Raw genomic sequence first — 15,054 nt, forward strand, 5'->3', positions numbered from 1 at the left:
AGGGAGAGAGGAACAAGGGCAGGAGCCAAGCCAAGGCACTTGTGCCTGCACAGAGCATTTGTTCTGCCTGGTGGAGAGGGAGCACAGCGGCTGGTTTGGGATCTGGGCTCTGCCCTGAGCCTTTCTCAGCCTTTCTCTGTCGTTCAGCTGCCATCCCAGAGCCCTTGGCAGAGTGTGGAGATGTTATGTGGGCAGAGCACTTGGAGAAGGCTCAGGAGCCTGTAAGGGATCCTCTGAGGATCCTTCATGAGTTACAGCAAAATTTAACACTTGAATTACATGCAGAAAATATGAGACAAGTGAATGTGGGTTCTTGGACCTATAACAATGTGGAAACTTTTCTTTTAAACACAGTAATAGATTATTAAGCAGTATAAATTATACTGAAGAGATGTTTGGGTGCTTTTTAAGTTACCTGCACATTGTGCAGATCAGCAGAGCAAATGATCCTAAAACATAATCTGTAAAATGGCCTACCTTATGTTTTACAAGTTTGCACATCCTGGTGTTAATTTCTGAGGAGTCTGTCCCTGGGCATGCCACGTCTCCCAAAGGCTGAGCGTTAAAAAAGTTTGACTTTTTCCTTCCACTGGGACATATAAAATCATGCATGTCAACATTACAGTCTTCCATAATATAGAAAGAGTGTTGTGAAAAATAAGAGTTTTACAGACATCTGAAACTTTTTTTTTTTAATTGTGAGAAATGAGGAACAGTGATGTAAAAACAGCTGTTATACTTGGGTAGGGCAAGACAGAGTAGGGGGGAAAGGTTTGAGTTTAGAAAACCCAACCAGGTCATGTAACTCACAGTGTTTGCAACCTATGCAAATATTGATGACAGGATTGAAATTTCCTTATGCTGGCAGATCACAGCTGAAATTGCTTTTTGTGGTCTCAGAGCACGGCTGAAGCAGCAGAGTATTTGACTAAAATACTCCTGTATTAATAGAAGGAAAGAAACAAGTACCAGAAAGGAATTCCAAATACTCACAAGGTATCTCATTTGGGGACATGCACTGGTTTGGTAAATTCCAATTCCCAGCCTGGCAATAATGATTGTTACTGTGTACCCTTTATGACTTTCAGAACAAGAGAAGCCAACTTGAGGAGCTTGCACATTGTGATACCCTCAGTGGTAAGTACCCTAACTGCAATCAAGTTTATTACATTTTTTGTAGAGTGGAGGCCTTTTCAAGACCACACTTGATGCAGCTTAGTCGCACAACAGCTTCAAATGGCATTCTGGAATAATAGGGCAGTAATGTGATACAGTCCATAATGAAAATCAGTGTAAAGCACAGGTGGCTGCAAGCATTTGTGTGGTCAGATATAAAACCTTCGCCATGGGTACAAGCTACTGCTTTCCCACTTGAGGAAAGTATAATTAAAAGTGGTTTCCAGATGTGCTAGCACACATCTGCTGTTTTTAAAAGGGAATTTTGCAAATACAATCTGAACTGTATTGCATTCATCGTTATAAAGCTGTTGATGGTTTTTCAGGTAATAAAAAGATTGGAGGCATCAACACTCCCACTGTAAAATTGAGGTGTCTTTAGACAACAGCATTTTGTGTTCACATCGTGTTCTTGGAATTTTCTGTGAGGAGTTCATAGCTGAGCTGTGACAAATATACAAAATTTTTTTGGACAAAAATTAGCATTTATTTCATGAAAACATGAGAGTTGATCCCTTGCTAGTGATTTAATTTTTTACTGGGTAGATGTAGCAAACTTTTATGGTTTTGCTTGCTTGTTTGTTTTCAGTGCAGTGAATAAATGATATTGTAAAACATTAGGATTCAGTTTCTTTAAACAAATTTTCAAACTGTAGTAAAAATCAGGAAACAAGAAAAATATGATATATTGAAAATAGATCTTTAATTTTGTTTCACACAGAAAGCAGAAAAAACTCTACTTATAGGCTTCCATGATGCATCCTTAGTTGAAATATCTGGAAGAAAATAAATCAGAAAAAAAATTAGAAAAAATGGTAGGCTTTAAAATATTGAAGACAGAAGATTACAGATCTTTTGTTTTAGCTAAATAAACAATCTGTTTGTCCTAATATCCCACTAATTTTGGTAAAGCTAATATTTCCCTGGAAATGTTGTTATTAAAATAAAATCCTGTTTCAGAAGTAAGTTTTTGCAGTTCCAGAAGTTTTAGTTATTGCTTCTGCTTGGAATAAGCACAAGGGAAGAATGTTGTGCCTGCCACCTTCTTACTGACTCTTCTAGCATTGCAGAGGTACTCATAACTATGATTTTGAGTTGGTCTTGAAAAAAATGAAGGATATGATCTACTAGTCTGAGGGTCTTGGGCTATTGGCCAGACTGCTAAATGATGAGATAAGGTTTTTTAGGATGTCCTGTGTGATATTGCCACATCTTTGCACATATTGTCATTACTTACTTCCACAGATGTGACTTGTAGGCTCCCTTTTCAAGTAAGAGTCTAATCCTTAGCAATTATCTTAGGGAAATACTGACACTGACTAAGTCAAATGGATTTCTGGATACTTCCTCTTAGTTGGACTCTTTCATACAACAGTTGCTTTTTTCATTTAAGTATTTCTTTCTTTCTTGACTAAGCAGAATCTAAAATATCTTTTTAAGTGTGCAAAGTCAGTATAATTTGCAGAAGATTTAGTCAGAAAGATGGCCACTGAGGTCAAATAATTTTTAATTTAAAACTTAACATATTGTCTGTACTTAAGTTTTTGTATTAGCTTTTCTGCCTGACACCTTTTAAGTTCTTACAAAGGCATTGATGGATTCAGTGAGGAATGCAAAAAGCAACCTCAGCAGCAAATTGCCCTGTGTGTTTGATTTTTCTGGAATAACATAATAACTTTCTGTGGTCCTGGTGCTGCTAAACCAGACTGCTCTGGCTTTAACAATTTCATGCCTCTGAGACAAAGGGTCCAGATCAGCTTATTGCATCTGGTCTGTGAATGGGGACTTCTTGAGGATGCAATGAAATGGATGACAATCAATAAGAAGGATATTAATAACATCATAGTTAAAATTCTGATTTCATCAATACTGCTAGTACATTTGACCTTTTTCTTTTAATGCATATACATTGTGATGGGTATGGTATATTATAAATGTTCTATTGTGGCATAAAGACTTCAAATTTGTGCTTCTAGTGATGGCTTTACAAGGATATATTTACTAGTACATACACATGCATTGAATATTAAACCACATTTAAATCACTGTTTGCCCAGGAGGTAGGATTTTAGCACTGAGCTGTTATGTTTTGGGTATTTTTCTGGCAAAATGCCATTTGACATGAAACTTAGAAAGGTCTAAAAGAATACAGACATTCAGATGTGAAAATGTGCAAAATGAACACTACCTGGCACTTAAATTACACTCTGCAACAATTAAGACTTGTTAATAGGCACTCCTCTGAACTGGCTGCTCACATCAGAGACCAGCCCTGGCCAGACACAGTTTTGTACACAACCATTTTGTATAAAGGGTCAGTTTCCATAGAAGGTCAGGTGGGTTAGACAAAAGAAGTAGCTTTTTTCTCAAAAAAATAGATTATTTAAAAATTAGGGAGGTTACATCTCTGGCAACTGCAGGATTTTGAGTGCTTATTGATTATTCCCATTCCTATTATCTGAAAAGTAAAATGCTGCTCTGAGAGGGGGAGATGTGGAGAAGTGTTTTGGGGCTGTGCATCAAGGGGCATGAAAAAGGCACTTTATTGGGTGGCAAAGGTGCTGCCTTGACCCACAGATGCAGGAGACAACCCACCAAAGATGTATCACTCCTCAAGGGCAGCAAACCTGTCCACTGCAGCTCAAACAGATGAGGCACTGCTCCTCTGGGTATAAACCTGTTCCAGACATACAGAACAATTCTGTGAGAGGCCAGAGAGCTGATGGCTGTGAGTGGAGAATCTGTTACATATATATTATACCACTGCTACTATGTACTGCCAATTTGGCAAGGATTTCCTCTTCTGAACATCTATATCCTGGTTTTTTGGGTAATACTCCAGATTCAACAAATGCAGTGCTCTCTACTCCATATTCCGCCCAGAAAAAGAATATAGAATATAGAGTCTGCACTTGCTGCTGCATTTTATCTCTATTTTTTTTTGTCTTTGAATTGTTGATAATAGTATTTTCTTGTAAATAACGAGCATTGCCAGCACTTTTTATGTCTCCCAGATACCCATTCTTCACCTTAAATTAAAGACTTCTGGCTGTGGCTTGACAATCAGTGGCTATAAGAATATGGTTTATAAAGTTAGAAGTCTTGGCTAAGGCCTTGGAAAGACTAAGCCACACGAGAAAAAAAGAATACCCTTTAATATCAAGACTGATATTTTTAAAAGTATGTCCGTAGGATGAAAAAATTCAGGGAAGAGAAAGACACATTCAAATTATTACTAAAAATAATTTTCAAATATTTTGGTGAAATGACTTTACAGAACTTGAAGAGAGATCAAAATTAATTTTCATGTGTGTCAGATTTTTTTTTTTAAGTTTCATAACTTTCTGATCACTGAAATAGAAAACAGATAAACTATCATTTATCTTATAAATAAAGGTCAAGGGGAAGGTGAACCAGAACCAGTTGTTTTTCTACATCTATATTAGTCTTTGGGAGAAAGAAAACCAAAAAGATAATTTTTAACTTTAAATTAGAACATTTTAATATTGAAAGTATTTAAATAGAATATTTAAGCAATTTCAAAACCCTCCCTGCTTTTTAAATGACAAGTAAATTGACAGATTTCCTTGAAAATAATTTTGTTTTTAAGAAAAAGCCCTTTTTTTTGAGGCAAAATTGCCTAAATTATTGCCTGCTTACTCTATCATGTCACCAACATATATTTTGCACTTCTTCAATTGTTGTGCTAGTAATTTTGTACAATGGGAAACATTTACTAATTATCAGTTTAACTGTGAGTTTTCACGTTCATTCTTAGAGAATGAAGTACATGATAGAAGCAATATATGGAAAATTTCAAAGGCTTTGGCTGTGGATAAGCCTCATATGCTCATGGAAATAAGGCCATTGAAACCATCAGAAGTGGTGTGCTTAGTGATTTACTTGAGGTCAGTATGTGTTACACCATTATAAATATATTATATGAGACCTGCACACAGGCAGTTACACTGCAAATAATATTGAATATGATGCCTTAAGTTTTAGCTTTTATCGTTTTCAGAGACTGTACTGCCTTAGTGTGTGACTCTGAACTTCATATAAAGTGTCAGCAAGTTCTCCTCACAGTTTAGTTGGACAAAGCAATTCTTTTCCAGCCTGAGAACCAAGGACACCACTGCAGCTTCAGGCCCAGAAAGTGTAAACAACAGCAAATTAAGGAGAGCAATCTGGGAGGATGGGACTGCAGAACCTGAAACTGTAATTGGACAATTGACCCCAGTATGTAAATAAACCCCAGAATTATAAAAGTGAAAATTTGTGACCCATCATCCATCTTGTGTCCATCCTGGGTGGAGCCAGGCCAGGCTCTTGTGCTGACCAAGGTGCATCCTTTGAAGGTCTTTAAATAAATACCTACTTTATTCCTTTAACACTGTCTCCCCTCTGTTCAGGTAGCCTCTCCAGGCAGCAAATACAGCCATGCAGTATTTGCTGCCCTGAGCTTTCACCTCCTTTGGGTTTTCCCCCAGTGCTTGGGAAACCTGTGCAGTGCATGTCTGTAGCCAGAGCAGCATGAACAGCAGCAAGACTGAACCCTTGGGATACCGAAGGTGTTCTCCAGGGAGGTTCCATATCCTTCTGTCCAGCTGGGTGACTCTGCCTTCTCCCAACATCAGCCCTCCATTAAACTGGCCTGAAGTCCCTTGGCATTTTGCTGCTTCCTGATACCATCCTGTGGAAATGTTTCAGTGCTGTTTAAGGGAGGCTTAACGACACAGCTCTTAGTAGGGCTGCCATTCAAAGTCATACCCTCTTTTTACAGGTCTTGTGAAGGAATATCTGCTTTCAAGCCAGAAATGTGAGCACTGTGCCTTCTATTCTTGTGCAGGGTCATCAGTTGTGGCAGTAGCACTGAAGACAAATATATCCCCTCCTCTCCTGCCTTGCATGACTATTTCTATTGTTTGCTAATCAAGTGCTTCAGAGTTGAGGGTGTTTCTGATCTGTGCTGATTCAACTACTAGATGTACAGAAAAGAAAATATGTTCTGAATATTATTTTCACTTTTCTGTGAGGCAGCTAGGAGAGACTTTTATTTTGAGCTATCCAGTCCCTTATAGAACTGCCTTCCAAGTCCAGATGATTAAAGGGATATTGTATATCTCTGACAAAAGAGCTTTAGCTGTTCAGGGGCAGAACATGAGTTTCTCTCTCTGTCAGTAGCTCAGTAAAAATGCATGTCTGTGCAGTGTGTGCACTTGCTGTTGACAGAGTCTCTGTTAGCTGGGACTATGTTGGTAGTCTGGAGTCTGATAACCCATTTTGGGCACTGGACAGCAAGAAGGGGGCAGAGTACAGTGACTAATCAGAGATCCTGAAGGTCTGATTTACAAGGACTGTTTGAATCAAGGGGAGTTATTAGCAAAATGTCTTAGGAAGGATATGAATAACTGATGATGTCTTGTGGACACACAGAGGTTCCCTTGTGTCTCTTCAGCCTACCTTCCCATTTCCTCCACCATTTCCCACATTCCCTATTACTTCACCCTGCCCAACAAACACAGTTTTCTAACTTTTCAGGGGGAATTTATGCACAATGCTTCTAGTTCTTACCCTTGTAAAGAGCTGATCAGGAAAATTTAACTTCTTTTTGTATGGCAAGAGCTACTTCAGGGGATGACATTGTTAAAATAAGTCTTTTCAGCCTTTATCATTGCTCCTATTTGCATCTGTACTTCCTGGTACAGTGCTGGAATACTTCCATTGCTTTCTGAAATATCAAGGAAAAACCTTCCTGGAGCTCTTGGTCCAGGAGCAAATTCTCTCTGGTTTATTTTTTTCTCCATCCATTGTTCCCATGGGCATCTGAAATGTACCACTGAAAATTCAGTGTGAAAGTCTTGCTTCAGAAAAGCTTAAATAATGGGAAGTTCTTATCTAGCAAATTCTGGATGGATGATAAAATAACAAAAAACCCCAAAACCCCAAAAAACTCAAACAATCCAAACCCCCAAAACCCTAACCAATTATAAATATTTTAGATTCAGCATGGCAGCTTCCTAAGTGGCTCAGAAAGTGCCCATGGGAAGATCCTGTACTTATAGAATAGTTGAAGATAAATTGGGATTTGAACATTGTGGTAATTTTGTTTGGATTTTACTTTAGCCTTTTCTTACCACTAAGTGAAACAGACATGTACAATGCTAAGAATGTGTGTCTAATGCTAAACAAATCCCTTTGTACATAAACCATGAGTACACAGAGTCTGTATTTTGCCAATGGATTCAGCAACATGCTGTAATTAAGATTTGAAAACACACAAATGGCAAACCCTTGATAAAAATAGTGACTTGCAGTCTTACTGTGTGAGCTAGAACTGCACTAGGATACTGTATCTTCCTGTAAAATATGATTGACTTTGGACACTGAGAAATGCATCAAATGCCATCAAGGTTATATAGATAATTTATTGACAAAAGTGATCAAAGTAATGTTCAGATTTTCTCTTTTGATGTGAACAGGGGAGTTACTAGGGCAGAATATGTCCCATAACATGATAATAAACACCTGCTCATCCTGAGCAACCAGGTGTCTTCCTCACTAAGTGCTGATTGTTTGCCTCAGTGCTCTGCAAAGCAAATTTACTGACCCTGTCTGCCAGGAAGTTCTCAAACTGGAAAGCAAATATAGGATGGAGACAAAATACACCAGGGCATCCAAACCAAGTCAGGTAGAGCAAATAGAAAACATCAACAAAAATAAATGGAGTGAGGAGCAGAGGGTGTGTTGGAGATGTTTGCTTTCTTGAAGAAAAATGAAGAAAATTCCAATTTGCAGTGTTTTGAATACAACTGATTAAAAAAAAAAAAAAAAAAAAAAAAAAAAAAAAAAGAAAGAAAAAGAAAATTCTACTCTATGAAACACAAGGAAGAGGGTGCTGAAGTAAAACAATATAATTCATGGCAGATTGAAAATCATATGGTCTTAAAATATAGCAAGAATGTGGGCAAGATAAGGATTCCAGAAATAAAATTTAGGTAGAAGCAGGTTTTATCTTACCTACAGATCACTAGGATATGTGAGGTTACTGAATAGAAGGTGTGCACTAAAATCTCTGTGTGCACTGATTACTGGAGTTTTCAAAGACAACTGGAACTCTTTGCAGTTAAAGACATATCTAGATAACATTAAAACATGATGAACTGATGACCAGATCCTGGTTCATAGTTGCACTTAAATTTAGTAAAATTCATCTGGTCGGAACTGTGCAGTAGTACCACAGAATGTCGACAGGAATCTTGGAAAAGAGGATTTCTAGTCAGTACCTGCTTATTTTTAAGCAGTATTATCCACTTGAGTGGTGTGGACTTTGAAAATTCTTTTTTCTTTTAATCTTCTCAGGCAGAAAATTTTCTTTTTCTTTAGGTTAAAAAAAAAAAAAGAATAAAACAAACTATTTCCTTTCATAAACTGATTTCTTATCAGCTGTAGGCCTCCAAAGTTTTTCCAGCTTTGCACTGTTGAATGGAGCACAGGTGGGTTTTTTTCAGATGCTAGACAACACATTTGATGTTGCCTGCACCCTGATTTTTTTCTGGTGTGTGGTTGGTTTGCCAAGGTGCTGAAAACTTCTATTTAAACACCTTAAAGATGACAAACAAGGTCAAAATTATGATAAAGCCAGTGCAGGCATGAGGCAGTATCTGGCATTGCTGCTGCCCTTCTGTGCTGGGTTTGTATTTAACTCAAAGCATAATTTGTCTTCTGAGCACAAAACCGATCTTCCTTTTTTTTTTTTTTTTTTTTTTTTTATTTTAATTTTTGTTTGCAAATTGTTATTTTCATATTGCTTTTAAACAACAAGGAAGTTTTGAGTACACTTGTTATTGCCAAAAAAATACAAAGAAAAGGGTCAGTATCCAATGAATCACAATTTAGAAATCTGAGCTTACAGTGGGATTTGAAGGATACAAGGGTGTCTACAGTGTCAGTCTTGTGATGAGATTGTAGAAATTGAGGAGCAGAGAAGGAAACAAATAGGGGTCTGTTGTCACCAAAATTATGAAAGAGAGAGGAGGAAGGGACACCACAGGGAGGTGGATAATCCTGGGTAAGATTTCAAAGTTTTCAGAGCACACCCAAATCAAACCTCTGTGGTTCCTGACATTTTGCCTGTTACAAACCAGTGCAGCATTCCATCAGAGAAGTGTATGTTGAAAAATGTGTATTAATCTGGAATTCTTGGTTAGAGTGTGTTCCTGAGTAGTGACCCAGCAAGGGGGGAGGAATTACACAGCCTAGGAGGTGATTGTGGTGGAATGGGAGACTGATCATGTACAGCTCTCAGACCAGAAAATCTGATGGATGAAATTAAAAGTGAAATTGCTGCTTTACTCTGTCTCTGAGGTGACATTTCTCCAAACAACAAAACCAAGATTTTTGGTATTAAGCTGAAATATTCTTCCCTCTGCCCACCAAGTCTCAAGTTAAATGTCAATATTGCTTTCAGAGATACAGTTTTTAAAATGTCCTGGAGTAAATAATGAAAGTCTTCCAGCCAGACCAAAGTAGTTTTCCCCCTTATACACAAAAGGGGTAATGAGACACAACTGAAAAGAGGAAAACAGCTTTCAATGGGAAACATAGGAAATACTTGAAAAAATATTTACAAAACAGAAGAGGAGGCATCAGGCCCATTATCCTAGAATTAAAGTACTAGCTCAGGAGTTTTCTGTTTATTTTCTAGTCATGAACATTGGTTTCTGGTTTTCTTCTTGCTAGCTATATGTACCCCAAGCCTCAGTTAAAACAAGTAAACTGACTCTGATTTCTTTCTTCTGTTGGCTGTGTAACAACAGTTCTCAGCAGTTTAATATGAAATCACATTAGTTATAAAAATTACCTATAGAAGATTGTGTGTACCATACCCTGGTGGAAAACATACCAGCATAAAGTTGAAAGGATTTCTTTCCAATGCACTACTTGAGAAGAAGTTAGGAAGCAATAGTGGTCTTCTTATACAGATAATTTTCATTTATTTGGGTCTACTGATGATCAAACACTTCAAGCTTTACCTCTGAGGAGACAAAAGTGGTATCAAAGTGATTTTCATCCTTTATTAGCAGCAGACAAGCAAAAGACCTTGGTCTTAAATAAAGAATACAGTTTTGAAATAAAATATTTCTGTATATAATTCCCATGGGGATTTTATGAGATTTTTTTCTGTGTTTGTAACTTAAAGGTTTAGCTACTACTACTTTTATTTTTGTTTTTCCTTAGAGCTCAGCCTCCAAAATACCAATGCATTTAAAATTCAGCATTAAATGAATAAAGGCCTGCTATACTAGAAATCTGTAGTGACATCACTCCTGGTTTTTTTCTGTTGGCCACATCTTCATTCTGAAATCCAGTTGGGAAATTGTTTTTCTGGATTTTGAAACTGTCCAATGATCCCTGTAATACCACTTTGGGATATCTCATTTTTGTCCTGCCTCCATCTTGGCCTGTTCTGCTCAATCCCTTCCTGTTGCTCATTCCCAGTGTATTCCTGCCTCATTTTCCATGTTGGAAACCTTTGCATCACACATGCACTGGGCAATTCTCTCTTTGTCTGCTGACCTTTGATTGCTGCTCTTGCAAAGGTTTTGCTAATAGTGGTTATGAGGCATAGCTTTGGGGTTTTTTTAATAAAGAAGTGGCATAAGGCTTTTCTGTTCAATTAAGTCATTCAAAGTTTATGTTTATGCAGGTAATTAAATGAGATCCTTGTATGTTTTTCTTACAGTGCTTTAGTTCAGCTAGATCTGACTTTAGTCATGCCACACAGTATTTTCAAACATTTTGAATTCATTCCTTACTCTTATAGTTCAGTTGTAGCTTTTGAAAAATTTCCTGTGGTTTCTAGGATAATATGTTTACTTACTGTACCCTCAGTGGAGACAAAGAAATGGAAATTAATAATCATTTATTGAAATCTTTATTTTGTTATATTGTTCTCAAGTACCCATCCTTGGTTTGGGAAATATTTCCATAATCTGATTTTAAAAGACAGTTCACTGTCTGGAATTTACCTTTGGAAAAGCCTCTGTTTGTCCATTGATGGGCATGGAAATATGCATTCTTAAATAAGTAAATTAGATACCAGAAGCCAAGCTATAGGAAAATCACTGCCCTTTGTTTTGTGCTCTTGTAATGTGTGCTATTAAGCTTGAGGAAACTTAGAGGAGGATTCTTATAATTGGCCTGAAGTAAATTTCAAAATTCCCGCCTCAGTCTCTTCTCCAAGAGTTGAAGTAGTGCATAGTCTCCTTATGCTTTGAAATCTGCATTGCTTTTATTTAGGGACAGTCCTGCATGACTCCAAACAATGACCTTCTGTATTTTAATCAGGGAAGAGCAAGTTCTGTGTCTCAGAGAACATATTGCCCCATTATATTTGCTGAAAGTTTATACTTAGCAAGGTTCTCTTTTATGTATCTTGGCATATATTCTAGTCAGTTTTATTCCTGGAGAGCAACTCCTATATCATCATAACTTCCATTAGAAGTCTAAGAAAATGTCAATATTCCATCAGAAGGACAAAGTTAAATGTAGGAGTTGAGTTGTGCTTTACACATACAGTGGTCATCCTATGAAGGATGCAAAAGCTGCCATTTTTGTGTGTTTTTACAAAATAATATAAAATAAGAGTTGAAAAGGAGATTTATATTCAAAAGATTGTCCTTTGGTCTTCCCACATAAAGTTAATTCCCACTCTTTTCTGCTCATTTTGAGTACACAAACAGCATCCTGCAAAGCCTTCTGTAATGCATTTTTTCTGCATGCCAGTCAGATAATACATGAAGAGCTCTGCTCAATATCAGGGATGGGACTGGAGGTGAAAATCAAATGTGGTTGGGATTGCCCTTGTGTATCTGCAGAATGGCATTTCAGAGCAAGTTGGCCTCATCAGAACCTGGGATCTGTATCTTTACAGTATCTTCAGGCAGCATCTCTCTCTAGGAACAGTGATTCTCTGTTTGTTTGGAAAGAACCTGTTGTATGGCTTGTAAAGAATTTCTAGTATTTCATTACTGTGGTATAAAAAATGAGTAATTTTTCTTTAGGCCTGCAGGTATAAGATGGAGCTAAAAACTCTAAAAACTCTAACAGGTGCAGTTTTGGGTAAATAATGCATTATAAACTGCAGTTTTCAGTTGCTAAATCATCAAACAAACTACATAAAAATTTGGGGGTGGCAGGAAAATTATTGAGCCACTGAGGTGTATATAGATACATAATTATATATATTGCTTCAGCAGTGTTTTCTTGATTTTTTTTTTCATAAAAATCAGTGATTTTGAGACAGTTTAAAATAATGGATATCCCAAACTTATTGTATGGGTTCTTGGAAGTCAAATCAGCACACATTTTGGGAGCTGAATTTTCAAATGTCTTACTTTGTGTGATGACTTTCAAGCTGTGTGGAGTTTATGTTTACAGGTACAGGTGGGGCAGTAGATAGAGCATGTAGCTGTGCCATATTTTCATAAATCCTATGGCAGTAATTAAAGCTGATCTGCTTTTTCATGCTAAACATGGTTCTGGGATTTCAATATGTTGAGAAACATTGGCTTCATAAGCAGACATGTGTTTCTAATTCAGCTATTTTAATTACAGGAAATTTAACGATAATGAATAGTAACAAAAAATAAAATATAAAGGAAAAAAAGACAAAAGAGAACTTAATTTCCATCCCAAGAAAGAGGCCTTTTGGTAATAAACTGGTGGCTTTACATTGGAAAATTCATTTGTTGTACTTAGAGCATGCATGCTAACTGTTGGCAGCAGTCTCTTATTTTATTTCTGCTTTCCTTTTTATTTTCGCTTTGGTTCCCTTTTTATGGCTACAAATATCTATTTAATAATTGGGAAAACATGATGGCAAGGTGTGATTCTAAACAGGAAGGCAGCTGGTGCCTTAAGACTTTGGTAATAGGATATCAGATTTTGTCACTGCTGTAAAATCAGTAATAAACTTGGGCAAGATTTTGGCCCTGTTGAGCAAGAGTTTTGCCATTGATTTCAGTAGGGTCAAAATTTCATTGCTGGGGTGTGATAAGTAACAGCCTGAGTCAAGTCTGTGGCAAAGCTGCCTCTTTGGCTTGCCTTGGCTGAAATGTTTCTGGTCCCTGTGTCTGTATCCTAACAGGACCCAACCTCTGCCACTTGTGCCTTTCCTAGCAGAGTTTCTGATGATGGAACAGGCACAGAGGTATAGAGTCTTCTGTTGGGTTGGTTTCCTTTTGTTTTCCAAAAGTGGTGGAAAAACTGAAGGAGTTGCTGATGCTATGTCCTCTCTGCTTTAACTTATAGTAAATAAGACTTTGGTACCCCAGTTTCCTAGGACATTAAAGAATGAAATAACTAAGGGAGAAATCTTCAGCAATTGGCACCAAATTTAGCATAAGAATTCTAAAGTGTAGGATCATAGGCCTGGAAAACTGGCCAGTTAAAATACCAAATGATCCAATTAAAAATAGAAGACAAATTCATGCTATTGCTGAGGAACTGTGGAGGTGATTTGTTCATAGTGATTAATCTGGCCAAGAGCAGCTGCAGCCTATATTAGACAGATTTCATTCAAAATTATCTTTGATATAGAGCATAATCAATTAACTGTTGTGATCCTCATGTCAAATGTTATAGCTGATTAATTAGCTTTACCTAAACCGTTGGTAGATTTATTTATGGGCTGCATATCCTGGCAGCACACATAGATTAAGGGCATTAAGAAAAAAGTGAACTGCTAAGCAATGTAGTAGCTTGTCTGGTGGCCACTTTTTTGGAAATAAAATCAATCAAGCTTCAAAAATACAAGCTTTCAAAAGACTGCAAATTCCTAGAGTCTGACAGTCACATTCTTAATATTTTACACGTTTTTAAAAGACATCTATTGAATTAATTTTGAAATTGCAACTTCCTTTTAACCTCACAGTAATTCTACTTCCAGTTTGAGAGATGTTTCTTCATAGCCCTTTTGGACTGTTCAGTAGCAGCAAAGATGTTAGAAACTCTAAATAAGGTAAAATTTTGAAACCTATCTTGTAGTCCAGAGTGTTGTTCAAAGAACAAATGAAACCTAAAGGACTTGGTATTCACACCTGAAATGCCTAAGGTTTTAAAGAAATCTCAGTGCTTTCCTTTGAAACTTACAAAAAAAAAAAAAAATCTGATATTTTTAAACCCAGAGGATCTAAACTGAATCTCACCCAGTAATTTCTGGTTTCTCTGTGCATACTTATGAGCAAAGATCAGGAGACTAAGATAATAAGAATTTCTGCCATCTTTCTTTTTAAGTTAGAACATCAATTTGTTTCCTTATTTTGTTATTCTTGGTGTCATGCCCTCAACTGCATGCTAAAAATTAACTAGAAAGATGGGAAGGCATGTTTGCAAGCTAATGAACTTTAGCCATTTTAGTTTCTGATGTTTAAATACAGCACATTTTGTGCATGATATGTGTACAAAACAAATGTGATACAGTACAGAAGATGGAGCCAGGCTCTTCCCATGGCATTCAGTGAAAAGCTGATAAGCAATTCTATTTAAAGGTGATTTGAAAAAATCACAGCTTTTTACCTGGGGGTGGTCAGCACTGAAGCAGGATGCTCAGAGAGGCTGTGGAGTCTCCATCCTTGGAGATATTTAAAATCTGATGGACACAGCCCTGAGCAACCTGCTCTGACTGGCTGTGAGCTGAGCTGGCCCAGGCAATCTCCAGAGGTGCCTTCCTGCCTCAGTTTTCTGTGTGGATCTGTAATATGGTCCTGGCTAATATAATAACTTTAAAATATGTAAGATATTATCAGCTAATAGTCTTACAGAAACACAAATCAAACAGATTCTGAAATTGTATTAGTGGTACTTACATAATAT

General features: G+C 37.1%; 1 protein-coding gene across 8 annotated transcripts in view; it reads left to right on the plus strand.

The window, feature by feature from the left end:
• The window catches only part of LOC130252166 (uncharacterized), a 306,913-nt gene that overhangs the window by 126,837 nt on the left and 165,022 nt on the right, over positions 1-15,054 (plus strand). For all 8 annotated transcript variants that reach the window (XR_008840314.1, XR_008840312.1, XR_008840311.1 and 5 more), the window contains one exon: positions 1,089-1,137. Coding sequence is in view for 2 of the 8 variants with exons in the window: in XM_056489461.1 (XP_056345436.1) it covers positions 1,089-1,137 (49 nt within the window). In the remaining 6 variants the exon portion in view is untranslated. The remainder of the gene's footprint in view (positions 1-1,088; positions 1,138-15,054) is intronic.

This window comes from Oenanthe melanoleuca, chromosome 1 (assembly GCF_029582105.1).
Source record: "Oenanthe melanoleuca isolate GR-GAL-2019-014 chromosome 1, OMel1.0, whole genome shotgun sequence".
NCBI classification, from domain to species: Eukaryota; Metazoa; Chordata; class Aves; order Passeriformes; family Muscicapidae; genus Oenanthe; species Oenanthe melanoleuca.